Below are 19028 nucleotides of genomic sequence, written 5' to 3' on the forward strand. Positions count from 1 at the left end.
GAATCTTTTAAACCTAATTATTTTATGATTAAACAATGTTTGTCAAATAAAATTGAAAGTGCTATAGTATTAAAATTCAAAAACTTTTTGATCTATACAAGTCCCGAGCCTCTCGATCGATTCCAACGACGATTTTTCAAAGACGCAACCGCGCGACAGCACGTGGACGAGAAGTAACGAGGCTACGTACTAGTACTAGGTACCAGAGGCAGCAGCTCTTCGATCAGGGGGGACAGAGCTTATAAAAGGGAGCCCAAGCTGTTGAGCTCCTCTAGAGCTCACACACGACGTACTTGGCAATATATGCTAGTACATATTATATATATCCTTTGTGTGTGTAAGACCAGTCACCAGGCCAGCTCCTCCGATATATCCTGTGTGATTAATTATAATCCACGCATAGAGCGGTAGAGATCGATCGAGCTATCTGTCAGGTACATATGGCGTCCCAACAAGCAGCTGACTACAGAGGAAGTAGGGAAGAGATCGTCATCGTGGACCTCGAGAGCGAAGAGGCCGCCGTCGACGACGTCGATCTGCCGCCGGCGACGATGCAGCGGCAGGATTCCCTGTACGTGGCCGCAACAAGAGCCGCCGGCGCGAACCACCACGGACAGGTTGTTCAGTATGTATTGCACTACGGACCTAGCTAGCTAGCTTGTTAAATTGTACGTGTGTGTGTGTATATATATATATATATAACGTAGTGATCGATGAACTTTTTTTTGTATGAACTCCCTGCCCTACAGGATAGCTGGGCCAGGACGCTGCGGCTGGCGTTCCAGTGCGTGGGGATCCTGTACGGCGACATTGGCACGTCGCCGCTGTTCGTGTACTCGAGCACGTTCCGCGACGGCGTCGGCCACCCGGACGACCTGCTCGGGGCGCTCTCCCTCATCATCTACAGCTTCCTGCTCTTCACCGTCATCAAGTACGTCTACATCGCCCTACGAGCCAACGACGACGGTGACGGTACGTCAGTCGTCATGTCATTCCTTATGCTGTCATGCAGTACATCAGTAGTACATACATACTAGTCCAATGCGAGACTAATAACTCGATCGCCAGATATGCACCTGAGACTGCATCATAATTCATATCGAGTCACGTCAACGGTAGCTATAGGTGATATCTGAGACTGAGATGGGTGTAATTACATATCTGAGTGAATTGTGAGTTTGGAATTACTGACCAACTTAGTATGTGAGGCTCCAATAACCATGTAACAGCTAGCTAGGTTACAGAAATGTCATGCTCTTTCATCAGTCTTTTCCCTCCATTCACCGTTGCTTAGTCCATACCCATCCAAATCCAAAAGACTTTGGCTGTAAGATGTGATCGCAGAAGACCGCAACAGTCAGTACGTAGCTGCCGTAAGAAAAGTCGTAAAACAAACAAACAAACAAACAAACAAACAAATTGAACCCCAAGCAAAACTGATGATTCCTTCTTCTGCTCCAGGTGGAACTTTCGCGCTCTACACTCTGATCTCGCGCCACGCCAGGGTGAGCCTGATCCCGAACCAGCAGGTTGAAGACGAGCTCGTCTCCAAGTACAACCGCGACAAACCGCCGGCGACGCTGCAGAGAGCGGAGTGGATGAAGGAGCTGCTCGAGACGAACAAGACTGTAAAGATCTCGCTCTTCCTCATCACCATGCTCGCCACCGCCATGGTTATCAGCGACGCTATTCTGACTCCTGCAATTTCAGGTTCAAAAAAAAAAAAAAAACTTATCTTGAGTACATTATTTGCATGCCATTATTATTATCTGGTAGAGTATATTTGCAAGCAGATATCAAGTACAATATGCATAATCTAACATGACACGGCTTTCCTCCTCTTGTGTGAAAATGCGCAGTTCTCTCTGCTGTTGATGGCCTAAAAGAAAAGGCGTCTTTTCTTACAACAGGTATGAGAAAAAACACTCGAAAGTTGTTCTAGATTCCCTTTCATGTGAGAAATCCTTGAAGTAAAGTAGGAACAGAATATCGTGGCAGCAGAAAATTTGAGTTTCTAATTTTATTCTACACGCTTGTACTGTTTATGATTATGACATCTCTGTCAGCTAATAAACTGAAAGACTTGAAACAGACTGTCGTTGTTACCAATTAATAGCCCAGATAATAATCTAGAGGGATGTTGCTCCATTACCATTGAATCTGCATGAATGGTCTCCACATATATATGTAATGTAATGTACGAATGAGTCTGCACCACAAGTACATACAGTGCACCTAAAATGATCTGCCTCTGCTATTACCTGCCGGCCATCTTTGGAACTGAAGACATAGAGTGAACTGTTGCCGTTAGCAATTAATATGTGGCCCGGCCTAAGAAGTATATGTGGCTGTTAGTGACATCTAATTCAACAAAATGCACAGGATTCATTGTCTGTTTTAACTGCACACAACCGACTACATATGAATGAAATTTATACTTTGAAGAAAATATGGCACAGTAGATTTTCTAGTACATATGAATGAGGTGCATGCACGACAATGACATGTGATATTTTACACAGATGAGATAGTCTGGATCACCGTGGGAATTTTGGTGGTGCTGTTCGCAATCCAGAGGTTCGGGACAGACAGAGTCGGTTACTTGTTTGCGCCGATCATCCTCCTCTGGCTGCTCCTCATTGCAGGCGTTGGGTTATACAACCTGATAAAGTATGATACCGGTGCTCTCAGGGCATTCAATATGAAATACATCATCGACTATTTTAGAAGGAACAAGAAAAAAGGATGGGTTTCCCTTGGAGGCATACTCCTTTGTTTCACAGGTACCATTTGTGTATCAAGAAAACGGAGTGGCCTATTGTGCTAGAATCAGGAGTCTACACAGCATGACACTGAATGCATACTGAGGAAATATTCTGCATATATCGCAGGCACAGAAGCTCTTTTTGCTGATCTAGGATACTTCAGCATCAAATCAATCCAGGTATGTGTATCATTTAATATTTACTAAAGAACAAAAGATCATTAATTTATCATACCACTAAACAATCCATAAGACTAACATTCTCTTTCATCTGCTTCAGCTAAGCTTTGGTTTCGGTTTAGTCCCGTCAGTATTACTTGCTTACATTGGGCAAGCAGCATACTTGAGAGTACACCCGGAGGATGTGGCTAACACTTTCTACAGATCAACTCCAAGTAAGTAAAGAATCCACTTGGTATTTCACTGGTACATATGTGCATCTGAATTTTTTACAAGATGTTTACATATATCCACTTGGATGCAGTCTCGTTGTTCTGGCCAACGTTCATTCTTGCACTAGCAGCATCGATCATTGGAAGTCAAGCCATGATCTCCTGTGCCTTTGCAACAATTTCACATTCCCAAACACTTGGTTGCTTTCCAAGGGTAAAGATACTGCACACCTCAAGGCAATACTCAGGCCAATTGTATATCCCTGAAGTAAACTACTTGCTGTGCTTGGGTGCTTGCCTTGTCACAATTGGCTTCAGGACAACCGTCATCATTGGGGAAGCTCATGGTAAGATCCTAAGAATTTATAATATAGTCAAATTTGTATTTCAATAACTCTGCTCAAACGTGCCTATCTGCAAATCTAAAGAAATGTGACTCTGTCTCTTCCCTTCCTTCCATGTAGGTATATGTGTTGTTCTTGTGATGATCGTCACAACCCTATTGTTGACAATTGTGATGCTCCTAGTATGGAAGATCAGTATCTGGTGGATTGTTGCATTCTTTGTTGTTTTTATGTCATCTGAGTCAATTTATCTATCTGCTATCCTATATCGATTTGCGCATGGGGCATATGTGCCTGTGGCAATGTCAGCATTCCTGATGGTGGTGATGGTTGTATGGCATTATGTGCATGTGAAGAAATACAACTTTGAGCTCGAGCACTCTGTGCCCCGTGACAAAGTGAAAGAACTCCTTGAGCGCCGTGACATACAGAGAGTACCAGGGATTGGCCTCTTCTATACTGAGTTGGTTCAAGGCATACCCCCTGTGTTCCGTCATCTCATCGAGAAGATCCCTTCCATCCATTCAGTGCTCATTTTCGTCTCAATGAAGCACTTACCAATTCCATCTGTCGACATGTCAGAGCGCTTTCTCTTTAGACAGGTAGACAGAGAAGACTATAAGGTATTCCAATGTGTGGCACGGTATGGGTACCGAGACCCCTTTGAGGAGGCCAAGGACTTCGTTGATAAACTTGTAGAGCATCTTCAGTACTACATCCGGGATGTCAACCTCTATGGTGTGGGTTGTGAGCCAATGATGAAGCAGTCCTCTAGCTACCGCAGTTCCCGTGCTGAGAGCTTTAGCAGCCATGAAAAAACCAAAGTAAAGGCAGTCTATGCTGAGGAGATGCTCACACCAGCAGAGTCATTTTCGGAGCACGCAAGGCAAGCTAGTGGAAAGAGCAAGCATTTTGCACAATTTCAGGTGACTAATCTATTGCATTGTCCTCATATAAACATAAAGACACCTACATTCTGTAATGACTTGGTTTTATCAGTATCCGTTAAATTTCTGTTTGAATGGTGGTACTGATGCTTGTTCAACTTTGTGTCAGGGAGACAAGATGAATATAGTAGAGATGCTGAAGATTCAGCAGGAGCAACAAGCTGTCCTTGAAGAGATGAGTAAAGGTGTGGTGTACATATTTGGAGAGAGTGAGGTGGTGGCAAGACCCCATTCCTCACTCATTAAGAAGATAGCTGTCAACTACTTATACTCTTTTCTTAGAAAGAACTCAAGAAATGGTGAGAAGATGCTGTCAATCCCCCGTCGCCAGATCCTAAAGGTCGGAATCTCATATGAAATCTAAGGAATGTGGATGAAGAACAGGATATCTGATTGCACACACAACTCTGATGCCAAAAAAAGGACTCTGTATTCATTTATTTCATGAAATTAATGTGCTTGATTTACTACAGCAATGATGGATACAGAACTTTAGTTTTATGCATAAGTGCTTCACTGATATTTTAGAATCATGGATATTTCTAACCAAAAAGAAGGGGATCAGAGATGCAAACCTATTATGTCATCAAAGGACTCAAAAGACAACATAACTAAATATAGATAACAAGATATCGTGAGCTTCACCACTTAGTTAGAACGCTACAATCTGTCTCAAACCCATAATTCTACTCCCAACCAAGAAGGCGCAAGTCGCAACCTTTCATGTTCTTGCACTCAAGAAAAAACTGTCAAGAGATATGGTCCTGTTTGTAGATCTTCCCACTAAACCTTGGAAGAAAATCACCCACATATCCAAGCTGCGGCCTGTTGTGTTGAACAAATAGCTCCTAATATCTCAAATAGACCATGTTGCTACCTAGTGGCAGATGGTACTACGGTCAATTGTTGTTGAAATAAGTTGAGATTTTATCATATATAGAAAATAAATCAGTTTAGTTTTACAAACCATCATTCCAGGAAATGCTATTACCGAGCGAACACCTTTAGACACCAAATGACATAAGAAAAATCACTGAGCATCTTCCTCATATCCACCTCCCCTTTCTCCTAATTCCTGTTTCTATGCCCACAATCCATCTAACACCAAGAACTTTGAAATTGATTCACACCAGGCTACTGCCCTCGAAGCCAAAGTGATTCGAGAGATGTATAAAGTAAGGATGCTATATGTGCTACATTGGTGTATTTAAGCGACATGAATTGTGGACTTGCCTGAGGGGTGAGGGCTCGTCGCCGTTCTTCAGCTCTGCACAGAACTTCCAATATGTAGTGGCAGCACGTGGATTCTCCCATAGCCTAAGGGTTCCTTCGTCTGAACCTAGATCAGAAATTCTTCTCTGGACGGCCTTGTTTAGTTCAAAAAAATTTTGCAAAATTTTTTAGCCATCACATCGAATCTTACGGTACATGCATGAAGCATTAAATATAGATAAAAGAAATAACTAATTACAAAGTTTACCTGTAATTTGTGAGACAAATCTTTTGAGCTTAGTTAGTCCATAATCGAACAATATTTGTCAAATACAAACGAAAATATTACGGTGCTTATTTTGTAAAAAATTTTGGAACTAAACAAGGCCGGGCCAAAAAAATTTGCAATTTTTTCAGATTCTGTCACATCGAATCTTGCGGCACATGTATAAATCATTAAATATAGATAAAAAATAACTAATTACACAGTTTACCTGTAATTTGCGAGATAAATCTTTTGAGTATAATTAGTCCATATTTGGATAATATTTGTCAAATACATGCAAACGAAAATTTGCAAAAAAAAAAAAAAAGGAACCAAACAAGGCTTGCAGCAGTGCAGCAAACTTCACTTCAGGGCAGTGGAGCGTGATCCCCCTCCTTGTGGCACTACACAAGTAGGCCACGCCTCAGGATCAGACGAGAAACAACGGCATAATGCAATGGCAAGTCGGAATCGAGACGGAATGGAATGGCGTTGGGAAGATATGAGAAGGGGAGACAGGAGCTCACCAAGTGGGACCAAGGCTAGGGCGAGCAGGATCCGTAGGAGCACGAGGCGGCAGTCGGCGGGCGTTCCGGGTCCTCGTCACGTCCTCGATGGCGACGAGGGAGCGGAGCGGGGACGTCAGCAGGTGGAGGCGCTTGTGGTGTTGCTGCGGCCTGCGGGAGAAGAGGGGACGAGCGGTGGGCATCCCTGCCGGCTGCCGTTGTCATTCTCGTTGCCGGCGTGGGCGGATGCCGGATAGGGAGTCGGTAAACGGGGAGGACGCGGCGGAGATGCGATTGTTCCGGTGAAGTTGCCCACCTGCCGCGGGAGCGGGCAGGCGCTGCGGCTGGCACGCGGGCCCCGGTGGTCAGCTGCTGCGGTGCGGGCTGGGCCGCTGGTGGGTCGGCTGCTGCGCGCGCAGGTGGGAGAAGGCGGCCGGCTGCTGGGCTGCAAGGCCAAGCGGGCCAAAAGCGGAAGAAGAAAAAGAAAAGCTTTTCCATTTTCAGAATTAGAATTTTGAATAGGTTTTTCACAAATTGCTTTTAAAAGAGGAACCTAAACACACGCTAACTCACAAAGCAAGCAATGAAACCATGCAGCAGCATGAATGCAATATTTCGTCCAGAAAACCTCACGCGAGGGATCAATGTATCTTATTTTTTGAATCTCCACTAGCATTGTATCTCACCATGCAATGTGTCTGAATCATATTCTACTAGCACATGTAATTATGTCTACTAGCACTTGATGAGTTCATTAGCATGGTCACTAAGCTGGCACCCCCACCTATCCTCTGTGTTCCCTCTTATTTGTCCACTGTTCCAGCCACACCTAGCAATCACATTTAGGAGGAGACTTTTGCTGCGTTGGTCTGGCAGTCACAACCTATTAACACCAAAAGAAAGAGTTCCAAACTCAAGAAAAATAGGGGGCAAAACACCTAACAGAAGTATTACTCAATTAACCCAATAACTTCTAGAAAAAAACTTAGGTGAAGTGACTCCTACTATGTCATAGGATAAGGCATGTCTTCTTGATTTCTATGCACAACACTTTGATTGTCCTTTGAGACTGAAGAGAAGATGGAGGCCATCACAATCTTGATTGAGGCGGGATGCCATAAGAAAAAGAAAAATGGATCGGCCAGGGTCATTACAACAGTTTCCATCTTGGGCATTTGAATGCCAAGCCACATCGAGGAAGCGAACTCCCAAGTTGGGTCTCGGAGCTCTCAGGGAAGAATTCACTCCTAGTTTGCAACTGTTAGCTTGAGCATCTCCAACAACTTGGTAAAATTCGCTTGTCAAATCTTGAGTTATAGCAAGTTGCTAATTTGTTTAGCAAAAGAAAAAAGGACGTGTCTTCAATAAGTTGCTATTCTCACTTGGTAAAAATAGAGGATGACAGATAGGACCCGCTCACTTGATAAAAGAATATGTGTCTCCAACAAGTTGCGCTCGGGATAGCAACTTGGGATAACAACTTGACAAATCTCGGCAGTAGAAACCTCTGGATAGCAACTTGGAAAATTTAGCAAGTTGAGATAAGGAGTTGTTGGAGGAGGATTTTTATGCTTTTAGCAAATTTGGTTGGATAGCATGTTGAAATACCAAGTTGTTGGAGATGACGTTGTACGTACTCCTCTGAATTTATTTTTGTCAGGTTCACTCGTAGTTGGAATTTGTTAGCTGGTAGTTCCAGCTCCGTTTGTTCAATATTCGTGTTTTTAGAGCACCTTCACTAATATTAGGATGCTTCCAAATTGGTTAATTAGCTGGGACAGGGTTCAAAATTTCGGCAAAATTTCGGCGAAATTTCGCGATTTTTGGTAATTTCGGTGGTGGCTGAAAGAAAAATCCGAAATTTCATTATAACTTTATACTCATATTTCTTATTGTTTATATTGCATATTCTTCTATTCGGTAGATGTGTAATCATAAATCATACTGATACTTGTTTAGATCTATTTTTTTAAAAAAAACATACTTCATGTGCTAGTATCTAAAAAAAATTCAGTGAAATTTTGGCCAAATTTCATGAAATTCGGTAATTTTGGTGGTGGCCAAAATTTTTGCGATACCGAAATTAAAAACCTTGAGCTGGGTAGGAGTGTTAGTGGACGTATATGTCAGTAGAGTTGTTAGTTGGGTTTTTTCAACCTAGTTGGGCTCAATTGAGCGAATAATTGGGTTAGTAGAATTGAGTGGCTAGCTAGTCGACACTTGTACTGAAGTCCATTGTCGTGCAGCACACCTCCTCTAGTCCATGTGGTTTATTTTTGACCTAGTTTTCACTAAAAAACAGGGCCAATCCTTTGTTTTCTCCTCTTCTAACAAAACATGCAGCAAAGCTTTTACCGTCCTTTAAAAAACTAGTTTTTATAATTAATTTAAATATACTTATTTTATATCATAAATGTTAATATTTTTACTACTTTGTTTAAACTTTAAACCGTCTGATTCTTCGAGAAGTGATAATGCATCAAGGTCAACAATACTCAAATCTGAAGAGACCTGCATAAAAGAATTTGTAAGTTCGTCCATCAATAGGAATTATCCAAATGTAAAATAGAACTTTGGTCTATCATATTTTATCTATCATGCCACACACATCTAAAATGGCAGGAAGGAAGATAGAGCAGGCATAAGCAAAGGAACTCACCAATACATCTTGGACCATCCTGCCTTTGTCCCAAGCGACACATTATTGATGCTGGCTTTCAGCTAATCTCCATCACGTCAGTGTTTCATTCTCTCGAAAAGCAAACAAATTAAATAGTGTGATTCATGCTATTCTGGGATTTCCTGTGATCCCAGATTCGTGCCACGAGTGCCACATTCATGCAACCTTTTGTGCGATTCCTTTGATTCCAGAATATACATCCGCCTAAATGAATCTATTATTATATACATCATGAACTAATATAATCATAGCTATACACAGATAGCTGATTGGCGCAACGATGGCACCATGCCACTGACGCTGTGGTGGCAAGGTCTGACCATGGAGATGATGGAGCTCAACAACGACCTCACAACCTCTTCAGAGGCGTCTCGCCCAAGCAAACACATCACGTACTCCATCACTGCGGCGTCACAGGGCAACGTGATCCTGCCATCGTTGCCGGCAAACCCAAACTCCTCCTGCGACATGGACAGGAGCTCGCTGAACACCGCTGTGCCGAGATAAGCCAGCGGGACCTCGAACCGCCACCCGTCCGAGGAGTACACGACGCAGTGGCCCTTGACGGCCACCGATGTCGATGCGCCGCACGAACCATCGGCGGCTTGTTTCCCCGGATTCGCCGTCAGCCGCTTCCTCGCCAGGGCAGCCATTCTCTGCCACTTCTTTGCCATCTCAACAAGTCTCTTGGCACTGATCATGGTTGCTTCTCCTGCTTTTATGGCTGATGGGCTGATGGTTGAATATTCAGAGAACTGCAGTTTGTATAAGGTGGTTGTGCTTAGCTTGCTGATGGGCTGATGAAGTATTGCTGTATTGGTTGTAAGCTGATGAATTTATAGGTCAGGGCAAAGAGAAGACGATGCAGACAGGTGCAATCACCATCTCAGACAGGCAAGAGGCAAGGCCATGAGCTCAGAACATGCAGTGTTGTAAGGAGAAGCAATCAGCAATGTGAAGGTTTCATATCACGATGTGCTGGTGCTCCACGTTGGTCCCAACAAACATGGGGTCCTCGTGCCACTTCCCAGCGACACCGCTCGGCATGGTGCTCCATCACTGATTCTGTGCAGTCCAAGCACCGAAAGCAAGCACACCACGAGCATTCAGCACCGGCATCAGCACCGGCACACACCAAACACTCGGCACCCATCGGAGTCTCATCCAAATCATAGTCGAAGACGCGTCTTGCAACATCGCCAGTCACCGTCCTCATTGTTGGAGCAGAACGCCTCCAACGCGCCAGGAACGGACGCCGGCGAGTGCGTGGTCACCGCGGCGAGAATTGAACACGAAGAGCAAGTCGACGAGATGAAGAACAGGCTATTGTTACTGCCGCAACCGCAGCCCATATGATCGTTTATTCCTTGCTTTTATAGCAGGCTCGGGCTTGAGTCCAAGCCCCCCACGCCATGACATACAAAGTGCCCACACCGATTACAACTCGACATGCGCCACGTGCGCTGAGCACGCCATGGCGAGAGTCCTAAACCGACTCGGGTGATCATGACCTTGCACGCCTAAGTTCATGTCCACCCCTAACCCGACTCGACTTCTACTAGAACAAAGATTATTAGACATCATGCACAAGTTTAGCTAGCTAACAAATCACCCCCTAAACTTGATGCACATCTACGACTCCTAAAGCACTCCTGAGTTCTACAAACTTGACTCGCCCCAGCGCCTTCGTGAAGATATCGGCCAGTTGCTCCGCAGTCCCGACATGATCAACCTCCACCTTCCCACTTTCAACACATTCACGCAAGAAGTGATACCTCGTATCAATGTGCTTGCTGCGTTCGTGATGCACTGGATTCTTGCTGAGCGCGATTGCAGACATGTTATCCATGAGTAGCTTCACCATCATCTCCTTTGTTCCTAGCATATCTGAAATCAGTCGGCATAACCATATCCCTTGGCATGCTGCTGCTGCCCCTGCAACGTACTCAGCTTCACAAGAGGATAGTGTCACAATTTTCTGCTTCTGTGAAGCCCAGGTGACCAGACTTCCACTTAGAAAATAGCCAACACCAGAAGTGCTCTTCCTGTCCTCAACATCTCCTGCAAAATCACTGTCGCTATAGCCCACTAGGACGGGCTTCATCTCAGTTCCCCTCTCGTACTTGCAGCCATACCCCAAAGTTCCCTTCAGGTATCTCAGGATATGCTTGACTGCTGCCCAATGTTGTTTCCCGGGAGCCTCCATGTAGCGGCTGACAACACCCACTGCAAATGCCAAATCTGGCCGGGTGTTCACCAAATACCTCAAGCTCCCAATCAGACTTCTATACATTGTAGCATCCACTGCTTCCCTCTCCTTTTGCTTGCTGAGCTTCAAACGACACTCCATAGGTGTCTCACATGGATTGCAGCCACTCATTCCTGCCACTTCAAGGATCTTAGCGGCATATGAGCTCTGACAAAGAGTGACTCCACCCTCTCCTTGTGTTACCTCAATACCCAGATAATAAGTTAACAGGCCCAAGTCACTCATACTGAATTTGTTCTTCATCTCTGACTTGAAACTTCTGATGTCACTTCTACTAGGTCCTGAGATAATCAAATCATCCACGTATACTCCCACAAGCAGAAAAGAGCTCCCGCTGTCTCTCCTATAGACAGCATGATCCAACTTGCTTCTGACAAAACCCAGAGCAACTAATTCATTGTCCAGCTTCGAATTCCACGCCCTCGGGGCTTGCTTTAACCCATAGAGTGCCTTCCTGAGTTTGAGAACCTTTGTGCCATCGCCAATTATGAAACCTGGAGGTTGTTGTACATACACCGTTTCAATGAGATCGCCATTCAGGAAGGCCGATTTCACATCCATGTGGTGAACTTCCCAGCCACCTTGAGCTGCTAATGCCAACAATACTCTTACGGTCTCTATCCTGGCTACCGGCGCAAAAACTTCATCAAAGTCCACTCCATGTCGCTGAGCATACCCTTTTGCTACCAGACGTGCTTTATGTTTGACAATTTTACCGGTTGGATCTTTCTTGACCTTGAAAACCCATTTCAGGACAATTGCTTTGTGCTTTGGTGGCAACACACTGACATCCCAGGTACGATTTTCCTCAATAGCCTGCATCTCTGACCGCATTGCTTTTTGCCAACATTCTTCCGTCATAGCCTCCCCGACAGTCCTCGGTTCTTCTGCCGTAGCTAGACATATCCCGCTGTACTCGAACTCCTGCATCTGTTCCGTGCTGTCAAGCAAATCAGAGATGGTTCGGTACCGCAATGGCGCGCCGTCAGAATCAACAGACTCATTTGTGGGTGGTGTCACCCACTGAACCATCGGTGGTCCTCCATGACTAGAAATCGGGGTGTGAGGTGACCCGGGAGTATCACCCCCTACCACTGGAATTGTAACAGCAGGCGAAACAGGCTCATTACCACCACCTAGTCCTATTGTCGGACCATGAACAGTACCATCGTCTTCAGACCCCTGAATCGTAAACGTATCAGGAACGTGTGCTGTTTCCCCATCTGAGCTGCCTGCTTTTCCTCCCCAATTCCATGGTCGCTCCTCATCAAAAACAACATCACGAGAAACCATTAGTTGGTTCTTGACTGGATCGTAAACACGATACCCTTTTGTTCCAGGTTCATATCCGAGAAAAACCCCTGGAATTGTTCTGTCAGTCAGCTTGCTCACCCCGGGTCCGACACGCTTCGCATATGCTGTACAGCCGAACGTTCGAAGGTGTTTAACCCCTGGCTTTTTCCCAAACCAGGCTTCGAAGGGAGTCTTCCCGCTCAGACTCTTGGTTGGGGATCTGTTTAGTATATAAACCGCAGTTTTAACTGCTTCGCCCCAGTACAGCGATGGCACATCCATGCTCTTGAGTAAACACCTTGCCATCTCCACCACTGTTTGATTCCTCCTTTCTACAACGCCATTCTGTTGTGGAGAATACGGAGTAGTGGTGTTGTGTCTTATCCCATGATCGCTGCAGAAAACCATGAAAGCTCTCGAGTTGAACTCCCCACCCCGGTCTGTTCGGATCGCCATCAGGCGATGGCCTGATTCCAACTCTGCTGCTGCTTTGAACTTCTTCGGGAAAACCAGTGCTTCGTCCTTTGTTTCCAAGAGTTCAAGCCACATGTACCGGCTGAAATCATCGACAATGAGAAGGAAATACGACTTTCCTCCTGGTGTGGCCGGTGTGATCTGTCCACACAGATCAGTGTGAACCAACTCCAGTCCTGCTGACGCACGGTAAGCTGAGGTCTGTGGAAACGGTGTCCGATGCTGTTTACCTAACACACATCCAGTACACACCTGCTCCGACTTCTTGATGATCGGTATCCCTTCCACCATCCCCTTTGTCCCAAGCTCTCGCAGCGACCTGAAGTTGAGATGTCCGAACCGCGCGTGCCAGCGCCAAGCTACTTCGTCCATCTTTGATAACAGACACACAGGTGAAGTCAACTTCACCCTCATGATGTACAGACGATTCTTGCGTTCTGCACGTACCAGGACGGTCCTCGGTTCTCCCGCCTGCCCTCGGTCGAACACCTCCATTACACCTTTGTCAATTTCAACACGACAACCTCCTTCTTCTAGTTGCCCTATGCTGACAATGTTGCATCTGAGAGACGGAATGTAATAAACCTCTGTCAGTACCCGATGTTCATCATTCTTCCCCGAAATCGTCACAGCACCGATCCCGCAGATTTTCACTGTGGAACCATCCCCGAATCTCACTGCTCCACGTACAGACTCGTCCAGGCTAGACAGTGAGTCCCGACAGCCCGTCATATGATTCGTGGCGCCGGTGTCAAGTACCCAAGCACCTTGTTCGTATTTGGAGGGGAACACACGATCCTGGTTCAGGAACAGCCGAGGTGCTTCTATATTCGATGTGCGAACTATGTCGCAGACCTGAGCCACAAGAAGTGCCGGCGGAGTATCAGTTTCAGCATTGACATGGTGAGCCATGTCACCCTGATCTTCCTTCGCCTTCTTCTTGTTTGGGTACTCCTTGCCCCAATGCCCATACACACCACACTTCCTGCACTTCCCTTTACGACGCGGTGGTCCTGCAGTTTCGTGACCATCGCCTTGATCACGTCCGTCACGCTCAGCCCTGCCCAGCACCACCACGTGGACCTGAACGATCTTTCTTGGCATACTGTCCTCCCTTCCTGTTCCCCGAGCCAGATGACTCGGCTGACATCATGCGGCTCTTGTTTCATGACGCCCACTCTTCTTCTGTGAGCAACAAGCGACCAGCTTTGTCAGTAACCTTTTCTGAAGATTCAAAACGGTCTTCAGCCGCCCGAAGACAACCCACAAGATCTTCAAGCGATAATTCCTTCAGATTACGAAACATCTCGATTGCTACTGCCACTTGATCTTACTTGGATGGCACCACCCTGAGGAACTTCTTGACAACTCGTGCATCATCGACTGATTTTTCACCGAGACCACGCAGATCTGTTGCCAACTTTGATATCCTCACCGAGAATTCATCAATAGCTTCGCCAGGTTTGAAGGAAATTGACTCGAATTCAGAAAGCAACTTTTGTGTGTTTACCTCTTTCACCCTCTCTGCACCCAAACGCATCGATTTGATAGCCTCCCATGCCTCCTTCGCCGACTTCTTATTGAGTAGCATGGAGTGCATGTCAGGGGGTACGCCACGCAGGATGGCTCCCAAAGCAAGCCGATCATGTCTTCGCTCCACTTTGTCAGACTCGATTGCGTCCCATAGGTACATGGCTTCGAGATTGCACCGAACATGAGAAGACCACTCTTGATAGTTCGATCGGGACAGGGTTGGCCAGATCAGATTGCCGGCAACCTGGTTCCACGCCCGCTCCATCTTCTCCTTGTCACCGTTGCTTGTCATGACGACGATCGCAGATTGTTCCTGCCTCCTTCTTCTCGATCTCGGTGATTTGAATCACCTAGTCTTCTATTCAGATCCTCCACGCCACGGAACACCAACTCCCCCGGCCTTCCACGGCTCCGATACCACGTGTTGGAGCAGAACGCCTCCAACGCGCCAGGAACGGACGCCGGTGAGTGCGTGGTCACCGCGGCGAGAATTGAACACGAAGAGCAAGTCGACGAGATGAAGAACAGGCTATTGTTACTGCCGCAACCGCAGCGCATATGATCGTTTATTCCTTGCTTTTATAGCAGGCTCGGGCTTGAGTCCAAGCCCCCCACGCCATGACATACAAAGTGCCCACACCGATTACAACTCGACATGCGCCACGTGCGCTGAGCACGCCATGGCGAGAGTCCTAAACCGACTCGGGTGATCATGACCTTGCACGCCTAAGTTCATGTCCACCCCTAACCCGACTCGACTTCTACTAGAACAAAGATTACTAGACATCATGCACGAGTTTAGCTAGCTAACACTTATGGCCTTGTCCCTTGCCCGACCATCCCACTCGATTCGCTATATATTCGGGTCAAGTGGCCCGAGAACACCATCACAATCTCAAGTTCTCAACTCAGAGCGAGCTCTCAAGTTTCCAGTTTCTAGCCAAGAGACAAAGAAGTAACCATGATCAGCACCAAGAGGATCGCTCAGCTGGCCAAGAAGTGGCAGACGGTGGCAGCGCTTGGGAGGAAGAAGCGCCTCACCTGGGGGCCGGCACCGGCAACAAAGGATGTCGACAAGTGCTGCACCACCTCTGTGGCGAGCAAGGGCCACTGCGCGGTGTACACAGCCGACGGGGCACGGTTCGAGGTGCCATTGGCATGCCTCGGGACGACAGTCTTCGCGGAGCTCCTGCAGATGTCCGAGGAGGAGTTTGGCTTCACGGGCGGCGACGGCAGGATCACACTGCCCTGTGATGCCATGGTCATGGAGTACGCCTTGTGCTTGCTGAGGAGGGGCGCCTCTGCGGAGCTGGAGAAGGCGTTCCTGAGCACCATGGCAATGCCGTGCCACTCTGCAAACCACGTGGCGCCGTATGTGGCAGCTTGCTGTTAGTTGAAGCTGTAGCCTTAGTTCAGCACTGTAGATAGTAGGACAAAGAGAGGTGTTATTCAGATCCTACTGATCCTGCAAACGATCAAGGAGGTAGCGGCTTAGCAAGTTAGCATCAGTGTTCTTGTTCACTGAGCAAACATAAGAGCTTAATTTCGGGCCAATAAAATTTCTGCACAATTTTCTGAATCCACAATGTGCCATCGTGCATCTTTCATTTCCAGTTGGAAACTTGCTGCAATATTCAGGGTTTTGCTATCAGTTTTGCATGTAAGTGTGTGATATGATGCACACACTCATAATTTCATTTGCACTTTCGCATGTCGTGTGAATGATAGCTACTGGATGAAGTTGATTTACATGGTTCTAGGATTCGGCCCGAAAGCACCAAATTTCACCGAAATTCGTCCAATTCGGCCCAGCACAAGACAAACCAAACCGGTCAAAATATTTTGGCCCCATTCAAATTTTCAGCCCGTTTTATGGTCCAACAACAGCCCACGAAGGTTCCTCCATCAGTGTGACCCTGAAAACTTACTCACCTTGCCTCCAAACCGCCGCCAGCAGCTTCGTCTCAGACCTGCACCGCCGCTACTGGCGGAGCCAGGATTTTACGGCTGGGTATTCTGAGTATATAAAAATTTTTGATGCAAATGTGCAATAGTAACAAGGCTTTGTTTAGTGCCACCCAAAAACTAAAAACATTTTAACATTTTTTATCGTATCGAATTTTGCAGCACATGCATGAAATATTAAATATAGATAAAAAATAACTAATTGCATAATTTATCTGTAATTTATGAGATAAATTTTTTAAGTCTTGTTAATCTATGGTTAGACAATAATTATCAAATACAAATGAGAACATCGCCAAAACAAAATTCGTGTAGAGAACTAAACAAGGCTTAAGCAACGTACAAGTGTCATAGTGCCATTTTCTCTAATAATTTCGATGCAAATGTGCTAGTGTATATGCTCACCTTGCCTCAAGCAGCAAGCCGGAGGCCAGAACCGAAACCGTTGACATCGCCGGCTGCCGAAGCGCCGGGCTCGCCAGTCGTCACTGCCCACCGGTCGCCGAAGCCAAGACGCTAGGGTCGGGAGTTTGTGCAATGCGGAGCGGTGCGATGTGATGTGAGTTGGGAGACTAGGAGCGGCAGCCAGAAAACGTTACCATCTTTTTTTTCTTTACTTTGTTGATTGAGCTGAAAATCACTGCTTTCTGTTGGGCTTTGAGCCAGATTTGCAACATGTAGCAACTATATACGTTATACCTATACGTATACATATATGTATTTGTGTTTGTTTCCAAAATCTTGGGTATTCCATGGCATACAGGGGAATACCCTTGGCGCCGCCCACCGCGAGATCCATAGCTACTTCTCTACGTCCGAGCTCACACCATGTACACTCCTCGACGCCACCCGCGTGCCATGGCACACTGTCAGCGTCACTGCATCAGATGCGTGCACCTCCCCTGCTGCCACCACCGCATCGTCGCTGCCCTCTCCGCCACTTATGTGTTCCCTGCCACCGCCGCGTGCACCCTCTACGAGCCCACTGCCATTCCTGATTGTTTTGAGAAATTTTATTCAAATTGCTCAAATTTTATTCAAATTTTTATTATTTTCTCTATAATTTTGGTCAAACTTGACCTTCCAAGATTCTTATACTGACTTATAATTTGAAATAAGAGAGTAGTAACTTGACATCACGATTGCAAACATGGGTGAGATTTGTGATATATACTCAGTTCTTCATTTGATACCATTCCCTATGATTATATTCTAGTACAACCTTAACAAAAAGAATTATATACATCATTAGAGCTATTAAGTCATACACAAACACCTAGCCGCTGGTTGCATGGTGCCATGACGTTGACAGTGTGGCATGGCCTGACCATGGAGCTCATGAACGCTCTCACAAGTCACAACCTCTTCAGAGGCATCTCTTCTACGCAAACACATTACGTACTCCATCACCGCTGCGTCACACGGCAGCGTGGTCCTGCCATCGTCGCTCGCAAACCCAAACTCTTCTTGCGGCAGCATTAGGAGCTCGCAGAAGAGTAGAAGACCACCGTGCCGAGGTACTCTAGTGGAACCTCAAACCGCTGCCCAGCCAAGTACACAACGCAGTGTCCTTTGCCAGCCACCGACGTCGCAGTGCTGCATGATCCTTCGCTTGCTTTCGCCAGGATCGGCATGACCCCTCTTCCTAGCTCATAAGAGCGGCTCTCCTTTGCCAGTTCCTTGCCATTTGCAGAAGTCTCTTGGCACTGATCATGGTTGCCGGCTCTCCTTTCCTGAGTCCTGACTGAAATTCAGAGAGCCTTTTGGGGGTTCTGGAGTTTGGAAACGCTTTTGAGCTGTTGAATGCTATAAACTTGTTAGCTTTATAATAATAAAGCTGGGGAGACCTTTTATTCAAAAAAAATTCAGAGAGCCTTTTGTATCAGGTGGTGTTCAGCTAAGGTGTAATGCTTAGCTTGCTGATGGATTGATGAAGAGTTTCTGCTAAGCTGTTGCATTTATATGTGAGAACGAACGGAGAAGAAAGAGCAGAGCAATTCCTTAGACAAAGACAAGCCCACGACTTAGAAGTTAGAACATGCAGTGTTGCAAGGAGAAAACGGTGTGTGGTATTGATTAGATTGCTCTGGGGCCATTTGTTTGGCACTTGTTGGATCCACCAATAGCAATGTCTGGGTGTCTAGGATATCACAATGTGCTGCCATACTGCTATGCCTCATGGGGCATGAAGAGCACATGCAGATTGGGTCCAAACTGCGTACTTGTTCTTGTATATGTTCTATCTCAAGATATCTGAAAGTTGCTCGACAGCTGGTGCCTGGATCAGAAGCACGTCATGTGAGCTCTCGCAGCATGTCATTGCCATATGATTGAGACAATCAGTCCGTGCTTCCCTGTCCTCGTTTTGCTGTGGGCAACTGGGC

The 19028-nt window shown here is 46.2% G+C and overlaps 4 protein-coding genes, 1 long non-coding RNA gene and 1 pseudogene across 6 annotated transcripts; 2 read left to right on the forward strand and 4 right to left on the reverse strand.

Annotated features, from left to right (window-relative positions):
- Nucleotides 208-4948, forward strand: LOC8065637 (potassium transporter 27). Its single transcript, XM_002464269.2, has 10 exons — nucleotides 208-617; nucleotides 750-972; nucleotides 1462-1710; nucleotides 1860-1910; nucleotides 2523-2783; nucleotides 2892-2944; nucleotides 3045-3159; nucleotides 3249-3503; nucleotides 3621-4426; nucleotides 4557-4948. The coding sequence occupies exons 1-10, from the start codon at nucleotides 441-443 to the stop codon at nucleotides 4809-4811; spliced, it is 2445 nt and encodes an 814-aa protein (XP_002464314.1). The 5' UTR covers nucleotides 208-440; the 3' UTR covers nucleotides 4812-4948.
- LOC110431909 lies at nucleotides 1130-2903 on the reverse strand. 2 transcript variants are annotated; one of them, XR_002449379.1, is made up of 3 exons: nucleotides 2542-2903; nucleotides 2262-2331; nucleotides 1130-1698 (listed from the first exon to the last, which is right to left on the reverse strand). It is a non-coding gene; the product is annotated as an uncharacterized LOC110431909 (long non-coding RNA). The 2 variants fall into 2 exon arrangements; XR_002449378.1 differs by lacking the exon at nucleotides 2262-2331 and having other exon boundaries at nucleotides 2542-2900.
- Nucleotides 6160-6764, reverse strand: LOC110431979. The gene is made up of 2 exons (XM_021451862.1): nucleotides 6452-6764; nucleotides 6160-6328 (listed from the first exon to the last, which is right to left on the reverse strand). The coding sequence occupies exons 1-2, from the start codon at nucleotides 6631-6633 to the stop codon at nucleotides 6187-6189; spliced, it is 324 nt and encodes a 107-aa protein (XP_021307537.1). The 5' UTR covers nucleotides 6634-6764; the 3' UTR covers nucleotides 6160-6186.
- On the reverse strand, nucleotides 8997-9904 carry LOC8065638 (auxin-responsive protein SAUR36). The gene has a single exon (XM_002466849.2). It carries the CDS (start codon nucleotides 9809-9811, stop codon nucleotides 9362-9364), a length of 450 nt encoding a protein of 149 aa, XP_002466894.1. The 5' UTR covers nucleotides 9812-9904; the 3' UTR covers nucleotides 8997-9361.
- LOC8063026 (auxin-responsive protein SAUR36) lies at nucleotides 15635-16072 on the forward strand. The gene has a single exon (XM_002464270.2). The coding sequence runs from the start codon at nucleotides 15641-15643 to the stop codon at nucleotides 16070-16072; it is 432 nt and encodes a 143-aa protein (XP_002464315.1). The 5' UTR covers nucleotides 15635-15640.
- Nucleotides 17824-18691, reverse strand: LOC8065639 (annotated as a pseudogene).

Source organism: Sorghum bicolor, chromosome 1, assembly GCF_000003195.3.
Source record: "Sorghum bicolor cultivar BTx623 chromosome 1, Sorghum_bicolor_NCBIv3, whole genome shotgun sequence".
NCBI lineage: Eukaryota > Viridiplantae > Streptophyta > Magnoliopsida > Poales > Poaceae > Sorghum > Sorghum bicolor.

What these genes read in the sequence shown, in the direction of transcription:
- LOC8065637 (XM_002464269.2), top strand. Translation starts at nt 441, where the DNA reads ATGGCGTCCCAACAAGCAGCTGACTACAGAGGAAGTAGGGAAGAGATC. An exon ending in TCTGACTCCTGCAATTTCAG is followed by an intron (nt 1,711 to 1,859) that starts GTTCAAAAAAAA and finishes GAAAATGCGCAG; the next exon opens with TTCTCTCTGCTGTTGATGGC. An exon ending in CATCATTGGGGAAGCTCATG is followed by an intron (nt 3,504 to 3,620) that starts GTAAGATCCTAA and finishes CCTTCCATGTAG; the next exon opens with GTATATGTGTTGTTCTTGTG.
- LOC8065638 (XM_002466849.2), bottom strand. Translation starts at nt 9,811, where the DNA reads ATGATCAGTGCCAAGAGACTTGTTGAGATGGCAAAGAAGTGGCAGAGA.
- LOC110431979 (XM_021451862.1), bottom strand. Translation starts at nt 6,633, where the DNA reads ATGCCCACCGCTCGTCCCCTCTTCTCCCGCAGGCCGCAGCAACACCAC. An exon ending in CCTAGCCTTGGTCCCACTTG is followed by an intron (nt 6,329 to 6,451) that starts GTGAGCTCCTGT and finishes CTACTTGTGTAG; the next exon opens with TGCCACAAGGAGGGGGATCA.
- LOC8063026 (XM_002464270.2), top strand. Translation starts at nt 15,641, where the DNA reads ATGATCAGCACCAAGAGGATCGCTCAGCTGGCCAAGAAGTGGCAGACG.